The 15766-nt window shown below is 46.5% G+C and overlaps 1 protein-coding gene across 16 annotated transcripts in view; it reads left to right on the forward strand.

The window, feature by feature from the left end:
• LOC144106790 (phosphatase and actin regulator 2) overlaps positions 1 to 15766 on the forward strand; it is a 120955-nt gene that overhangs the window by 88661 nt on the left and 16528 nt on the right. For 4 of the 16 annotated variants that reach the window (XM_077639720.1, XM_077639722.1, XM_077639723.1 and 1 more), the window contains exons 3-6: positions 2399 to 2497; positions 8528 to 8710; positions 12475 to 12717; positions 14309 to 14768. In XM_077639720.1, coding sequence (XP_077495846.1) covers positions 2399 to 2497; positions 8528 to 8710; positions 12475 to 12717; positions 14309 to 14768 — 985 coding nt within the window. Of the gene's footprint in view, positions 1 to 2398; positions 2498 to 6293; positions 6644 to 8389; positions 8711 to 12474; positions 12718 to 14308; positions 14769 to 15766 lie in introns of those variants that run through there. The other 12 variants (XM_077639727.1, XM_077639728.1, XM_077639730.1 and 9 more) reach the window with 5 other exon arrangements.

Here is a 15766-nt window from a genome sequence, read left to right on the forward strand (position 1 = left end):
CAAGACAGGAAAGGCCTCCATGATCACAGTTTGAAAGTGAATGGCAGTGTAGCCTAGCCTCGTGGATCCATGTCCCAAAAACTGTGTTAACACTTTGCAGTTTACTAGCAAAGTTGGCCAGTGATGGCGACACCTGTATTTTATTTTTATGGCCTTTTCTAGCTTATGAAAGCTCCGTTTTTCAGTGAAAGCAGTCTCTTCGCCCTTAGATTGCGGTAATTTACTGATTCAGGCCAACTTGAATTGGTCCTTAGTGCAAGAGACTAAAGAGAGGTAACCCTGCAATTCTGACCGAGAACCAGTTCTAGTTCTGTCAACATCAAATGAATTACAAACAACACAGTTAGCAGACTTCATTTCAGGGAGTTGAAACAGTTGTGTGGTTACTTGTCGCTTCTTGAGTGCAGAGATCACTCTTCAGAGGGTGTAACAAGCTGTGCATATGCTGCCTCATCCAGGTGCTACTTGTGCACCCCTTCATTTGTATTCAATTGTGATGTCCTTGTTATAGTTTGTGCCAGTACTAAATGAAAGCCTTAAGGCATTTTGCTCAAAGGTTAGTTGTTTGATGTTGATATCGTATTTGCAGTGAAATGTCCAAGACTGTATACTCTAAATGACTTGCTTTTGCAAGCCTAGAATTTTACATATGTGTATGTTTATGAATACTTTGCGGGCACAGAGTATTGTAATGCAGAAGTGGCAGGCCCCCTTAGTGCTTCCTTCTTTCACAAGAGCATTTCATGTGATTGCGTTGCGCTTCTACAGTATGCATTGGAGCAAAGACAAACCAGAGTGAGTGTAATGTTGGATTTATAAAAGCAAACTTGATAAAACCCACTCATGCAGCATGACTCACTGAAATTTATAGTGAACTTGAAAGGTGCAGAGACACTGTGCAGAGTGCATACCCTGTGCCAAGTATTGTGAAGTTGTACATTATGGTGGTTAACGTCCCAAAGGGGCTTATGGGCTATGAGGGATGCTGTAGTGGAGGGCTAAGGATCAATTATAACCACTTGGGGTTCTTTAAAAATGTATGCTGGCATAGCACAGCACATGGGTAACTTTTGCATTTCGCCTGCATTGAAACGTGGCTCCCGCGGTCACGTTATTGAACCCGTGTCCTTCAACTTAGTAGTCGAGCACCCCGTCCACTGAGTGGGGGATAAAATTCTGAGTTAGTGCCGCCTAGCAATGTCAGTTTATTTCAAATACACATTGAAGATAGGAAGAACAAGGCCCGGATCAGCTCAGATTGGCTCAGGTCACTGCGACCTCCACGGCGCTGCAAATGACATTTGAGTTGGACTGTAGAGGCCCATGTACTGCACAAAGTTAGTGCATTGTTTAAGTACCCCAGGGGGTCCAAATTATCCGAAGTCCTCCACTGCAGCATCCCTCAAAGCCAGAGTCACTCTGGGATGTTAGCGCTTTGTATCTCAGCAGCCACATATGTGGCCAAAAAGTAACGAGAGTTTCCAAATCCTGTATCTTACATGAAGCTCCCAGACTACAGTAAAATATTCGCACCCTACTACGCACGTTTAATACAAACCTCCCTTGGTGGGTGCTAGTGCTGCGACAACAGCAGCAACAGAGCAGAAAACATGGCCTTCTGCAGGAGTCATCATATGAGCTACATGCCTGCCTTGTCTAGTGTGTTTTCCTAACATCCCCCACCCCCTCCCCAACACGCACACACTCACGTGCTGGCATGTCGCTCACTAGTAAAGAATAGTGCGGAAAGGGTTTGGAAATTCAGCTTGGGGAGTTCAAACTGTAGATCGTCCTTGGTCTCACGAGGGCAGGAAACACCACAGAAGATGTAGAAGAGGCAAAGTGAATCTCTGCTACTACTTCGTCTGATACAATAAGGTGTGATGGTGTGAACCATATTCTAATGAAGGTGCCTTGAAACTATGCTGCCCACTGCAAGATGCCGACATGCAATCGGTGAATTGCTTTGACCAGCCTCATGGGGAGGAACTCGGTACCCCTTGTGTACAGATATGTGTACACTTAATTTTTTTGAGAAATAAAGTGAAGCTAAGCTAATTTCTTGTTCTGTTGCTTTCGTATATAAATACAAAAAGTTTCATTTGTGCAAGTAGATGCAGCATGAGAAACAGAGGGTTAAACCCCATAAAACCATAAACCAAACAATTTCTTGAACTTCCTTCGTTAAAAATAGTGTGGGCAGTGCAATTAATCTGCAGAAAATTTCTCCTTCCCGTTTCTCTGGCTTTGACAGGGCAGAAGTCTACCGTTTTTCAGATGCAGGTCATGTCCTGCATAATGTGAAGACATGTGATCAAACTTGTCATAGTGCGTTGGTGTTGCTTACATTGTGCCTTTCATTTTCTTTTTCTCCTGCTACCCAACCCAACCTACACAGCCTTGGAGCGCAAGATTTCAATGCGAGCCACAAAAGAGGAGCTCATTCAGCGGGGTGTCCTGCTCTCTGACCGTGAGCTGGGAAGCCCCACGCAGAAAGGTGAGATCAGCGGACTAACCAACTAATATAACCAACCAGCTTACCATCTTTTTTTCACTGAAAATTGGTGGAGCAGGTTTAGCAGAAACGGATGAGTAAGCTTGCAATTAATTGGATGCTGCAAGTTGTTTCACTTGACAGATGTTGACCAAAGTACTTGAGTCAGCAATCCTAACGTGCTTTGCTAGACTGATGATGGATGGGGGACTGTGTGTTGAGTGGACCACTGGTTGCATGGCTTGCTTGCATGCTTCTGTGCATGGCATTTCAGACACTAACACAGTGGTGAGCTTGTGACTGGTGGGGGCAGAATCTGTGTCTAACCTCGGGCCTCTATGTGAACTGTTGTTGTGCTGTTTTTTTTTATGTATCTGCAAGAACTTGTGGTATGCCCATAAGAGGCAGTTTAAGCTTTATGTCGGCGTTGGTGGCGGGAAGCAGAGACTCAATGGTACTCTCATCTGGTGGTTGATGATGAGGTTTGTCATGCCGTGTGGCATGATCAATCAGCTCTGGTGCTTGTGCAAGGTGCTGAATGTCTCGGTGTTTGGCTAGTGGCATTGGTCGAGCTTTGTGCGCTCATGAATGTGGTTGGGGAGTGCCGTCACTGGAAGCTGGTTTTTGTGGTACCAGGCATCACTCGTGGCTTTGTGGTTCATCGGTGAAGCACGAAAGCTTCTCTGGTCTTACCTGCGGGTGCTTGCTTGTGCTTATTTTATTTAATCTGTGCTTGTGCACAGATTAAAAGTGACCTTAAAGGGCAACTCCGAGGACTTTCAAACACTTTGTGTTGATAGTCACATCACATTCTTTAGAGTACCCTCTCTCAGCCACAACATATCGTTTTTCAAAATGTTGACTAGAACCATTCTAAAACAGCGAAAACAGCAAACTGAAAACAAAACAAAGTCTGTGGCTAGGGACAATGCTTTGTGTGATGAACTGATGGCGTCACAAACATAACTGATGGCGTCACAAACATAACTGATGGCATCACAAACATGACTGGAAAACACTCGTATGCACTTTCAGTGGCTAATGAGTCCTTTAATGTATGAACCAACCAATACAGGCATAAAAAATCTTGTTAGCAAAGTGGGTAAGGGGTAATACCGTGCGGGGAATGTTTGTGACATCTTATATGTGGTGTTGCCCATTGACATCATCTGAATTGAGGCCATGCAAATGACAAATTTCAAAATTTATTTGCCCTGAAATATAATGTCGCATGGCTGCCAAACATGGTGGAAGTAATGAGAAACAAGAGGAAAACATACAGCATAACTTTCATTACAATATGATAACACTGAAAAACCTCCGCAGCTACCCTTTATGCTGGTCATCAAGTTGCGGTGTTGTGGAAGCAATTTGGCAATAGGTGTCAAAGCTCACTCACTGCTGCCATGGGTCTGGCAATTTGGTATTATCCTGTTAGATAATTGTGGGCTCCCTACCTTTTGGCTGATGCATTCAACTATAATGACAAATAACTTTGTGTAGAATGAAAAGGTGATTCATGAGTAGTTGCAGCTCGCACTGAAAAGATTTTTCCCTTTTGCTGTTGCCGAATCCCATAGAACTCAATTTCACAATCACAGCGATTTCGTGTGTGTGTCAAAAAGCGAAATACTTCAGCTTTAGGGCGAAAACGTGAGCTTCGGGGCCAAAAAATTTATGGTGCGGTTCCAGTGTGTGGCATCATTGTGTTGCTTGTTAGTGACCCTTTTGTGGGGTCTCTACTAAAGCCAGGCTTTTAAAATGCTGGAACACCCCATCCTTACCTTGCGCCACACTCGTGCATCTCTTCTTTCCGGGCTGAAGTCTTGAACTTGCTGTTCATTTCTTTACGCTCCTTTCTTTCCCTTTGTTCTTATCCCTGCTTGTCTCTCTTCTGATCTGCCTTGTCATCTGTGGAAGCACAGTGAGAGGAAAACTTTTATGCAATCCATTAAGCCTTGTTTTAAGCCAACCTACCCATTTAGCATTATTGGTTCTGCCTGTGGCTATGAGTTCTCAGTGCAACCATTCCCTGTAACAGGAGATGCACATTCAGGTTCATTTGCGCATGCTGTCTTTATTAAGCGCCTCCAATCTGGAAAAAAAAAAGCTAGCCTGTTTGCACTTCCCTTGATTCACCATATGGAGGTCGCTCCAATTTGCTACAGGGACTGGTCAGGTTAAGGCTTTTCTGTTTTTTTTTTCTTTTCTGAACCTGTTTTTTTTCTTTCTGAACCCTGCTTCTTTGTTCTTCAAGATAGGCCCTTACCCAGCCTCTTTGCGAACTTACAAGACCCTCCGCACTTGCGCGAACAAAGTGCAGAAGGAGCTGCACCAAGAAAAGCAGTGGGTAGCGAAGGTGCATGGGAGCAACACTGGGACAGAAACACTTAACGCGCACCTGCTCTCGCAAACAAAGCCAAGACTTGGTTGGTCTCTCCTTTGGAGCTTCAGAGGGGGGTCCCGTTTCACTCTCCTACCTGCCATTCCTTCTTTTTGCTTTTACCCTTTCTTCACTCAGGAGCTGTCGGCGTGACACGCCAGAAACCCTGACCTGTCAGTGACGGCAACCGAGTCACGCGCTGCTTTTAATATAACCAGGGCACGTGGGGTAGCGCTGGCTGAGGGAGGGCACTGTTGCAAGCTGGTTTCCGGTTTTCCACCGCCCTCCTCTCATGGCTGTGTGCCCCTTCTTTTGTTGTAAGCTTGTGCAAATGATGTTTTATTTTATCTGCAGCAAATTTGAAGCAGGTAGTAATTTGCTTCAAATTTCGGAGCGGTTGCTTTGATGTCTTGTGCTACCTGAGAAAAGGTTGAATCATGTACTGTAACGATGTAAAACACACTTATTTTTGACAAGCAAGGTATTCACTTACAGAAAGAAAGTACACTGAAGTTTTAAAACACAAATTGAAAAATTGAAAACAGTGTTTCAGGGTGCATCAGCTGGGCATCTCACAATGTCAAAAAATCACTAAAGGCTGTTCCAGAAACTTCAATTATTCGTGTCATATACTGCAAGGTTTTCAGTTCCTGTTTTGCAGTTCTCTTGAATAATCACGCAAGCCTACTCTTCGGATGGCATTTTTTTCTACAGTAATAGCAGCTAAGGAAATGATAAGTGCATTCCGTGTTCAAAAACTATCATAAGTCGGCAGAAATGTAAAGGGAATTTATTTTGCAATTTGATTTTTAAATTTTACTGTAAACTCTTAGCTTAGGCTAAGAAGCAGCCCTTGCGGCCTGCTCCTAATTAAGGGAGCAGTGGCGCTTTCATCAAATTTAACTTTTGCCTGCGCTCCTAAACAGGCCACCAGAGCCCATCAGAGACACAGGAGGCACCTTACCCGCCTTTCCTCCTACTGACGACCCTGAGATTGTGTCTTTTTTTTTCTCTGTTGCCTTGCCTCTGTGCTGTCCGTAGCACGCATGCTGGCCCCCTAACAAACGACCTCCCATCCTCTTCTTCCTCTTCCCCGAGCCCTCTCCCTTCCTCCTCTGTCCTCAATTGAGCTTACCCCACCCTCTGCTTACCTTGACTCAGTGGGTTATTTTAGGGGACTCGTTCCTCTCCTCCATCCCACGTCCTCCCCCACTGCCTCCTCCCGATCCTCATCTGCAGAGCTTCCTCTCTCCCCCTCCCCCCACACACACCGTACCTCTCTCTCCGTCTGCTCACGAATGGTCGTGGCTCCTTCCGGCGCACTTGGGATTCCGGAGCGCTCTCCTTCGGGGGAAGTGTTCATCGGGAGGCTGCCAGGGGCGTTGTGCACTTGCTTTTTTCCACTCACTTGCACCCGAGGGGTCGAGCCGTGCGTGTTTCCTCCGTGGCTTGTCGCCGCCACTGCCGCCGTTTTCTGCTGGAAGTCTCCCCTCCGTTGGACCCATTTGTTGGGGTGTGCCTGTGCGGTTTGTGTTGTTTGCCCACCACTCCGCCTCTCTTAAAAACCTTCGTCGCCTGTCGCCCGGCCTGCAACAGCTTGTCTGTTCGGTGCTCCATTTGCTTTTTTTTGTTGTTGTTGTTGGCACTATCCGTTCTTCGACATGACCAAAAGCATGTTGCGCCGCTGAGGATTTCACCCCGGCTCTCCCCCGCGCGCCCAGCTGGTATGGAAAAGGGTGCCGGACAGCTTTTCAAGAGCACTATGGGTAGGCATCTTTCTTACCTTTGCCTTGTTGTGTTTTGCTGTTTCTGCCACCAGCGGTTTGGCTCGCGCCGATCACCCGTACGGTCCACCATTCGTTTCTTTCATGCCTCCGTGTCTGTCGACACCGTTCAGTGGCACTAAGAATAGATTAGCACGGTTCTATGGCCCTCTCCTCTCTCACTTCCCGTGCTGCATGCTTGGCCCTTGCATTAGTTCTCACTTCACAGAACAGTTAACGTAGCTTGCCCACTTGTAGTGCCTGTGATGTTTCAATGCATGATGGAACCTTTCTCCTCAGTTGTGTCTGTGGTACCCTGGCACTATCAACATTCGTTCTGTTGGGTAGCCATGACTTGTTAATCGCTGTAGGAGTACGTAGCCATGATTTGCTTTAGCCAGTGTCATTTTCATTCGTTTCACAGTCTGCGTTGTGGGGAATTTCGCATTAACTCTTGTCATGCTCTCTGGCCATCTCGTATATAACGTCTGTGTCCGTTGCTATCTGCTTCTAGATCTGTCTTGGCAGGCCTCCCGTCTCGTTTTGCGCATCGTCGCCTTCTTGCTGGCTGCCAGCAACTGAGGAGGCCTCCTCTTGAGTGGTGCTTCATCATTCTCACTATGTCTCTGGTTATTTAACTCGCCTTTGTGCAGCCACCGTTGGACAGCCTTAAAGTTTTTCTCCCATTGCCTTAGTTTCAGTTTTTCAGTCCTCTTGCTTTAGGAGCTTGCCTTCTCAGCCTTGAAGGCCAAGAGTCGTGTTAATTCCTCATAATAGTTCTGCCAGTCAACTCACCGTGTGAGTCATATTTTTCGACGGCTGCCCTCACTTGTGAAACAGAACCGAAGGGCTTGTTTATGACCTCCGTTGTTTGTTAGTGCCTGTGTGTAGCATTAGCTCCCCTGGAGTTTAGTTTGTTCTTTTTTTGTTTATTCTCAAACATTAGTTACCTTTTTCCTTAGCCTCCAAACTCTGCTTAGCGTTCAGCGCCAAAATTTATTGCCAGTGCAGGTCAAGAATTTAGGTCTTCTGTTTGACAGCAGTGATCGCTCGGCATTGAGTCGCCCTTCAGCATTGCAGAGGTCTTTCACCCTTTCTTCTATGTTCCTGTTTGAAATGTTGTTTGCCTCACCTTGGGCAGTATTCCAAACTCGTAAATTTCTTTGCACTTGACTTCTACGGTTGCTCCTTTGTCTTCCGCCCTGGTGTTGAGATTTTTTTCATGAGGTTCTTGCAACTTTGCATACCATGTGTCCTTGCGTCACATCATGATGGGGTGCATTCACACTGCTTAATTTTTTTGTTGCTGTCCTCGTGTCGGTAGAAGTAGCACTGTTTCTTTCTTGTGTGAACTGAGTACTGCTTTACGCGTTAGGATGCCTCTGCACCTCATGGTTCTCTCTTACTGTGCTGTCTTATTATCTACAACAAATTTGCACTTTGTTGTCTCACTTTTCTAGTCCCTCAATTTTTTTCAATCGCATCCTTTTCCAGATTTCTTTTTTACTTTGCCTGCCTTTTACCACATCTACAGTTGTTTTGTTGCTTCATAAATCACGTTAGCATTCCAAGTGTCACTGCTCTGGTTGCAAATTCCTCTTCCATCATTGCATGCCTGTATGTGCCAAGTTATTTCCTCTTTCTGCAACTCTCCTATGCCTGCCTCTTGATGATCTTGCTCTTCTACCTCTCTTTCTTACCCACCCTCACCACCTGTCTTCCTTTCCTCCCTTGCGCGAACCACATCAGAAGTTTCGCGTGACCTAGCACCAGCGGGCGAGTGCTGCAGTTGCTTACTGCGCTCGTCCACATCACCTCATCTCTCTCCTCCCTCTCTTCTCCTCCTCTGCCCCGTCGAATCACCCGGTGGCATGGTGGCGCTCGCAGGGGAAAGTGTGACGGCGACCCCATCCTCCCCACCGCCCCCCTCGCCCTCTCCTCCCCAAGCCAATGGCGCGGTTGTCTCCCCTGAAGAGTCGGAACCCGATAGCACGTCTGTGATAGCGTCGTCCCCCTCCGCTGGGGACGACGCCGCATCCGCTGCAGCTGAGGCAGAAACCCCCGCCACAGGTAGGTGGCACCACGCCCCGCACTTCACCAGTCCCCCCTCAGTGGTGGCACGGTGAGACTCTATGATTGCCTCACACTGAACGCATTTTAACACCCTATGCGTGGTTGAAGTGAACGCCCTTCACCAAAGCTTGTGCGGGTGTGTAGATGTCAGAGGATTCCAGCCAAGCCCCATAGCAGTGACACTTCTGTAGAATTGTAATTCTGTCATTCTTTTTTGTAAAGATCACTCGCTGTCACTGACACCGTGGCTTTTCTTCGTGGTGCGACTAGTCATTCTCACGCCCATCATTAAGGGCTGTTTGCAGTCTCTCTCGAGAAGGAATTGGGGACGGAGAGCAGTAAATTTTCTGTGCCTTGGGGCTTGGTTAGAGCCTCTCTGCCTCTAGATTTAGTGCAGCTGCTCTTGTTCCAACAAGAATTTTGAAGTTGGTCATACAAGACGTGAGTTTTCAATGCACAAGCATCTGGTGGTTCTTGTGGAATTTACCTGAGTGTATCTATACTGGTGTAGAAAGGCATTTCAGCTGGTGATGTTGTTACCTGTTGTGATTAGGTTATGGAGTATAGACTTAAAGGAGTATAGACTGCTAACTTTTGGGCGCGTGTTTTCTTTTTTGTTATGATGTGTAAGGCATTATTATACATGCATTATCACCTGGTATTCTCCTACGACTGCTAAATAATTTATGATAACATTTTTTTCTCGTGCTGTTTCGGTTTCAGTTTCAACAACCAAATGAGGACTGTGATGTCAACCTGTGCTTACATATCACATGAGACATGAAAAAACTCCAATATAATCGCTGCTTCCACATCCGTTGTCATTCTGGCTCTTCAGAAAAGCTGGCTTCAGCACTGCAGTAAATTAAAACGATGAAGCAGCGATTATCCTTGCCTTACATGACACAAAAGCACTCTTTGACGCCACAGCCATCATTCACCTGCTGAAACCAAAATTGAAACAGCATGACAGAAAAAATTCGATTATAAATTATTTAGCAGTCGCAGACGAATATCACACGGTAATTCACGCGTAGTAGTGTCTTCCGCGTCATTGTAGAGAAGAAAACATGCCACCAAAATTACGTGTCTGTACTCCTTTAAGTACTCCAGGGCAAATCGCAGCCTATGGTATATATAGCTCTGGGAGGCAGCAGGATTAGATAAAAATGGTCGTAGTGTCATAATGTGGCGTGCTGTAAGCAATAGGTATGTATACTGTGCCACTAAGGCACATGCCCACGAGGGAAGTTAACATTTACCATGATCATGAGTGTACAAACAGGCGCCGAGCAGCTGATGTTTTTGTCTCAAGGAAAACACAGAATGATTGATGACTGTCAATATTTATTTGTGGCTAACATGTGCAGTTAACTACTGTATTGCATTATTATGACAGTTTTGGTGAAAAGAAAGAGAAATATTTTGTTGGTGTGATTAGCTCTCTGAGCAGCGTGATGTTACGTTTTTCTGCATTTGTGTTGAATTTAAACCAGTCAAAACGTGGGAGACCTGTGCTCTCCCTGTGGTCGTGCGTGAGGTGTGAAAGCTTCACATTAGTGCACAAGTGTGCGTGTGGCGCAGTAACCATGTCGCAATAGTAGGCAGTGTACAGGAGGTATTTGCACAGCCGAAAAAGCGAGCTGCTATCTACTGTCATGACATAAAAAGTGACAATTCCAGATGAGTACATGCGGTTATTTGTATGTTTGTGCAGGTTGATGTATGGTGTTGTGTGTGTATTGAAGCTGTTTGTGTGTGTCCTGGTTTCAAAGCATTGATCCGACTACACGTTTCGGCTACACAGCCTAACTGCAACTTGTCGTACTTCAAGTGATGCCCTCTCTTAAAGTTTGCATTTCTGTATGTTTGGAGAACAAAAGGGTTGAAGGCTCGATTGCATGCACTCTGTCATCTGCACCAAGGAAAAAAACGGAGTGCTCTTGACATTGTGGTCCAAACGAATACTAGTGTAAGGTCTCCGTGGTAAAATATATAACATAAAAGTCGTAAACGTTCTCTTGCTTTCTGAGCTACACTCAAAGCTTTTCTTGTGTCCTGGCACCTCTTCAGTGTATGCCACTTGTTTGTTTGTGGTTCTTGGCATTTACGAGCAGTACAGTGCAGTTAGGTAAGGGATTATTGCGCATGACATTACGCTTGCCGTGAATTCCGCCAAGGGCAGCCGGCCACTTTTGCAGTCCTCTGCATGCAAGCCGCTCGGTGTTTTCCTGACATGTGAACCTGCATTTTTGCTAGAACAGGCTTTTGAATGTTGCACCCACGCCTAGCCATTTCCTTCTGCCACCACCGTTTTGCTGTCTGTGAGTGTTTTTTCACGTGTGTATGCATTGTACTGTGAAAATGGCCTGTGTTGTATGGCACCAGAGCGCATCTTCGGCGAACTGTAATGAGCTGTTAGTGCTGCACACTAATCTACTCGGAATAGGGTAACTTCATGCGATTACAGACATCGTGCAAACATGTAGAGGATTCTTAGGGCGATTTCCATTGACCTCTGTGCTTTTTGTTTTTTAACTACAAGAATCCTGTCTTGGTTTAGCTTGTCCATCGCTACTTCTTGCCTTTTTGTTATTGTTAATAATTCATCCTTGTAGGGTGATGTCTTGCTGGGTTTCTTGTGTGTGCCAAGCAGTGTAGCTAAATCTTTCTAAAATCTTCTGGTTTGAGACACCAGGACATCCTCAGCTAACTGCTCCTCATTCAGTACAAGGTCAGGCATGCCAATTTTATTTATAGTTTGCAGCTCTACTAAGCTGTTGCACATGTTCTGTTTTCTAAACTTGAGGCGAAGTGTTGAGTTGTCCATTATTAAGTCTCCCATAGAAGGAATCACCTATCAACTAGATGTGTTAAGACCAGGTGAACTAATGAAAAAGATGCAAGACACGGAAATTTTTCGCAATTCTTCCACTTTTGAGAGCAGGCAAAGTGGTTCCCAACAAATTATTTTTTGAGCATCCCACTTAGTTTAAATGCGCAAGGAAATTAAATTTCTGTTCGGACTTCAAGAAAGTGGAACAGAAGGCAGGCTCAGCTTTTATGATGTCCCGTGGTTTATTGTATGTAATCAGAGGAGACGTTGCGACGAAAGACTGTGCCTGACTTCATTATGTATAACCCCTCTGACCATAACTGTAACAGAGTTTTCTGAGATATGGAATGCCGATATGCAATTTTCCAAAGATTTGTAGGTTCTCTGACAGCTGCATCACATTTGGCTGTGAAGTGCTCAGTGAATACAAAAGACAACACTGGAGCTCACAGTGCCTTCAACTACTAGTAGCATAAAAAAATAGCCGTGATAGGTATGCATTATATAGTGATCCAGAACATTGGAATATTTTACAGTGGAATTTGTGCAAGAGGCAGGAGGAAATAGCATTTCGACACGAGGACTTGTCTTTGTCCAGGCTCTTGTCGAAATGCTGATTAACAGAATGAGGCATTCCTCGGCCCCCTTGTTCAACTTTACGCTGCCACAGGAGGCACGTAAATAATTTTTAGCCAAAGTTTTAAGTCTTGCATATCGGAAGAGTTGTTGGAGTATTGTAAGCTCGAGAGACGGGAAGTTGTGTGCGCTGACTGATTGGTGTGTGCTTCTTTCCCTGCCTGCTCCATTTTTTTCTTCTCCCTCTCCACCCACACCTTGGCTGTCCACCGTGTTTGCGGGTGTGCGTGTGAATGTTCCGCCACCCCCGCATGGTGTGCGACACCCTCTCCTTGCCCACGGCACACAGCAGCACCCCCTATCCTGCTGGACATGAGCTCGCTGCACCTGTCCTCCATGGGCCACGGCGGCGGTGGCATGAGTGGCGGCGGCAACAGTGGGGGCGGCGCGGGGGGAGAGCCACCCTCCCTGGATCTCCTGACCCTCTCGGCACTGCCAGAGCCTCCTATAGCAGTGAGCGAGATCGGACCCATCCCACCCCCACCAATGTTCTCCAACCCGTCGCCCACCCTGGGGCTGCGATTTGCCGAAGGTCAGTTATGCTGTTCGAAGGAGAGCCGCTTTCTGTTTGCTGCTGCTGCCTTTTTCTGAAGATATTTCACTTATTGCTGCTTAATCCCTCCACTGATTGAAACAATGCAGCCGTGCTGCAAGAATTGCCGTCAGTTGGCCTCCGGGCTTTGCGATATGCCCTGGTCCAACATGAGGAAATGTCCTAGTTGAAATTAGTTCATAATGGACAGCTTGACAGCTTGAAGGCACGAGACGAGTGTTAGCTCACTAAAAAGCTGGTCCGAGCATCACAGACAAGACTTGCCTTTCTGTGTTGTCCTGAGTCGTTCTTCCCAACTTTTCAGTATGGTAGTTCTCTTGTGACTTGAAGCAACACATTTTCCCACTACGAACCGGTATGACATAATGGTTGTGAGAGAACTAGGGGCTTCCATTGGCCCCCCCCTCTGTGTTGGCAAGATTCGAATGCAACGTAGCATAGTGGTGACTACAGCTGTAAGATATGCAGCTGCCTCAACAATCGTGGTTCTTGTCCACAGTAAGAAGTTGGTTAAGAGTTGTGTACTGTACATTGCCTGTCAGTTTTGTACAGAGCGCTCGAGAGGTAGACTATGCAATACAATGCTTGGAAGTGCAGTTGTTTTGGTGTACAAGGCAGTTGGTCTTGAGCAGCTGTGCGCAAACCCACCAGTTGCTAATTTTCTTGTTATTACTTGCACTATAGAGTTTAAGTACTTAACGCAAGGCTGACATGCATGTACTGTCAACGTCGAATGAAGCACACACAAGGCGACTGCAACATGGACAGCAGAATGAGAAAATCGCAGTTGAGGGAGAAATATTGCTAGGGTAGTTGCATTTCTTTTCGAAAGTGCTAGCATTGCGCTTTGGAAATAATAATGGAAGCTGTCTGTATTTCTTCCCAGGCGCTAATACTGTTGTTTTTGCATTTACATTTTGATTTGTTCTTTTTGTTTCATTCCACGCTGGTGGTACATGCATGGTGGAGTGCCATTGTTGCTTGTCTGCTCGCTTCTTCATAGCTACGAAGCAAGGAATAAGCATTTTCCGAAAACATTCCCATTATCATTTCAGCACAGGTGTGAAGTTTGGGACACATCTTAAAAAAAAAAGCCAGTGCGGTAGCTGGAACACATTGTTTTTTGTTGAAGACTTCAATTAAATGTGAATGCTTTTGAGTAGAGGAATGGTGCTACAACTGTCTCGCTTACAATGAATACCTGAACCACTCTCATAAGGATGATAAATGGTTTGAAAGGCGGGAGAGAGAGATAGCCGCTGCCATGGAATCTTGGGGATTAACTCAGAACATCTGGGGTTCCTCAACCCTCCACGCATCACGCATTGGCATCACACAGGACCTGGGAATTTTTGTGCTTTGCCTGCATTGAAATGCAGCTACAGTGGCTGGGATTTGGTCCTGCAAGGTTGTGCTCACCAGGCGACATAGCCACTGAGTTACTGCCATTGGGCATGATACAGGTGGTCTTGGGGAACTTTCTGACTTAGGTGTATTTCTTCATCTCTCCTAATAATGTCGATCTGCGCCTGCTTATTCCCTCTATTCCCCTTATGCCCTGTGAATGCAGTGGCGTCGAGCCTGAACCTGAGGTTTGCCGCCATGGCAGAGCGCAACCGGCAGCAGATGGCGGCGGCCGCCACTGCGTCGCCGCCGCAGGACGGGCTCTCGTCGCCCCCCTCCGCGCAGCAGCAGCAGCAGCAACCGCCGCGGCAGCAGACGCCGCTGCCGCCGCGCCAGTTGGTGCCTCAGGAAGGGGACGACTCGGACGACTCGGGCGTCACGGGCGACATCTGTGAGCTGGCGACGCAGCAGCAGCCCACGGTGCGAACCACCGGAGGTGGGGATAGCAGTCCCGCCAGTAACACGGCGGCGCTCGTGGTGCCCTCCGTTGGGGTGGCACTCGTCGAGGAGATCCCTGCCAAGGAGCCCCCCCGCAGCTCTGCCCTTCCCCGCAAGAGCGCACTCAAGAAGCAGCAGGTCAACGGGGCCCACGCGACACAGCAGCAACTGACGGCCGCACAGGCCAGGTAAACAGAAAACTCCCAAATAGCCTGTGTGTACCCACTGAAAGTGTAGCACCTGCAGAGAACTCAGCATGGCAGCAGCTGTTCTGCATTCTGAGTCCTTGCTAGGAGCATCTTGTCCTTGCACCTGAAAATAATTTATTGGAGCCTCTGAGAATGCATTCATTGGGAGATCTTTTGTAGCTTGGCACTGCGACGATTACTTTTCCATACTTCTCAAACCTCCTGGAGTCACAGAATGTCAGGTGACCATCTTTCTGAAATAATTCTGGAAGAAATTCTCCTTTTATACTCTTCTTTGAGGATGTTGGCTTGTCAGACAAGAAAGAGAAAAGGATGGATTGTGCCAGGAAAGGCTGATGGTTTTTTACTCCTGCCTTCTTGTACTTGCCTGTCCGCTGAGTAGAAATTTCAGAATTTCTCCTATATTGCAAGCCACATGAGACAAAATTTTGACAGGAATACATTTGAAACATGTTGCGAGACAAAACTTGATAAGAGGAAGACAACACTAAAAACAATGCGACATAAGGCAGTTATGTACACAGTGATTGCAGATTACATCATCAACACTGATACTAAGACGCAGTAGGCCACCGCGGTGGCTCAGTGGTTATAGCGCTCAGCTGCTGAGCCGAAAGACACGTGTTCGATCCCGGCTGCGGTGGTAGAATTTTGATGAAGGCAAAATTCTAGAGGCCCGTGTACTGTGCAGTGTCAGTGCACACTAAAGAAACCCAGGTGGTCGAAATTTTCGGAGACCTTCACTACGTACCCTCTCATAGCCCGAGCCGCTTTGGGACGTTAAACCTCCATAAACAAAACCAAACCAAACTAAAACGCAGTGAGAGGCACACTGAGGTTGCCCATATTATCCAGAGACCCGAAGGGCAAATTCAGTTTCAGATTTCATTCAAACTCTTAGGATACGACAAAGCAGTATTGAAATATTTTTTGCTGCATTTCGAACTTTTCACTTACTGGGAAATGTTTTACATTTA

The sequence above is a fragment of the Amblyomma americanum genome, chromosome 10, assembly GCF_052857255.1.
Source record: "Amblyomma americanum isolate KBUSLIRL-KWMA chromosome 10, ASM5285725v1, whole genome shotgun sequence".
NCBI lineage: Eukaryota > Metazoa > Arthropoda > Arachnida > Ixodida > Ixodidae > Amblyomma > Amblyomma americanum.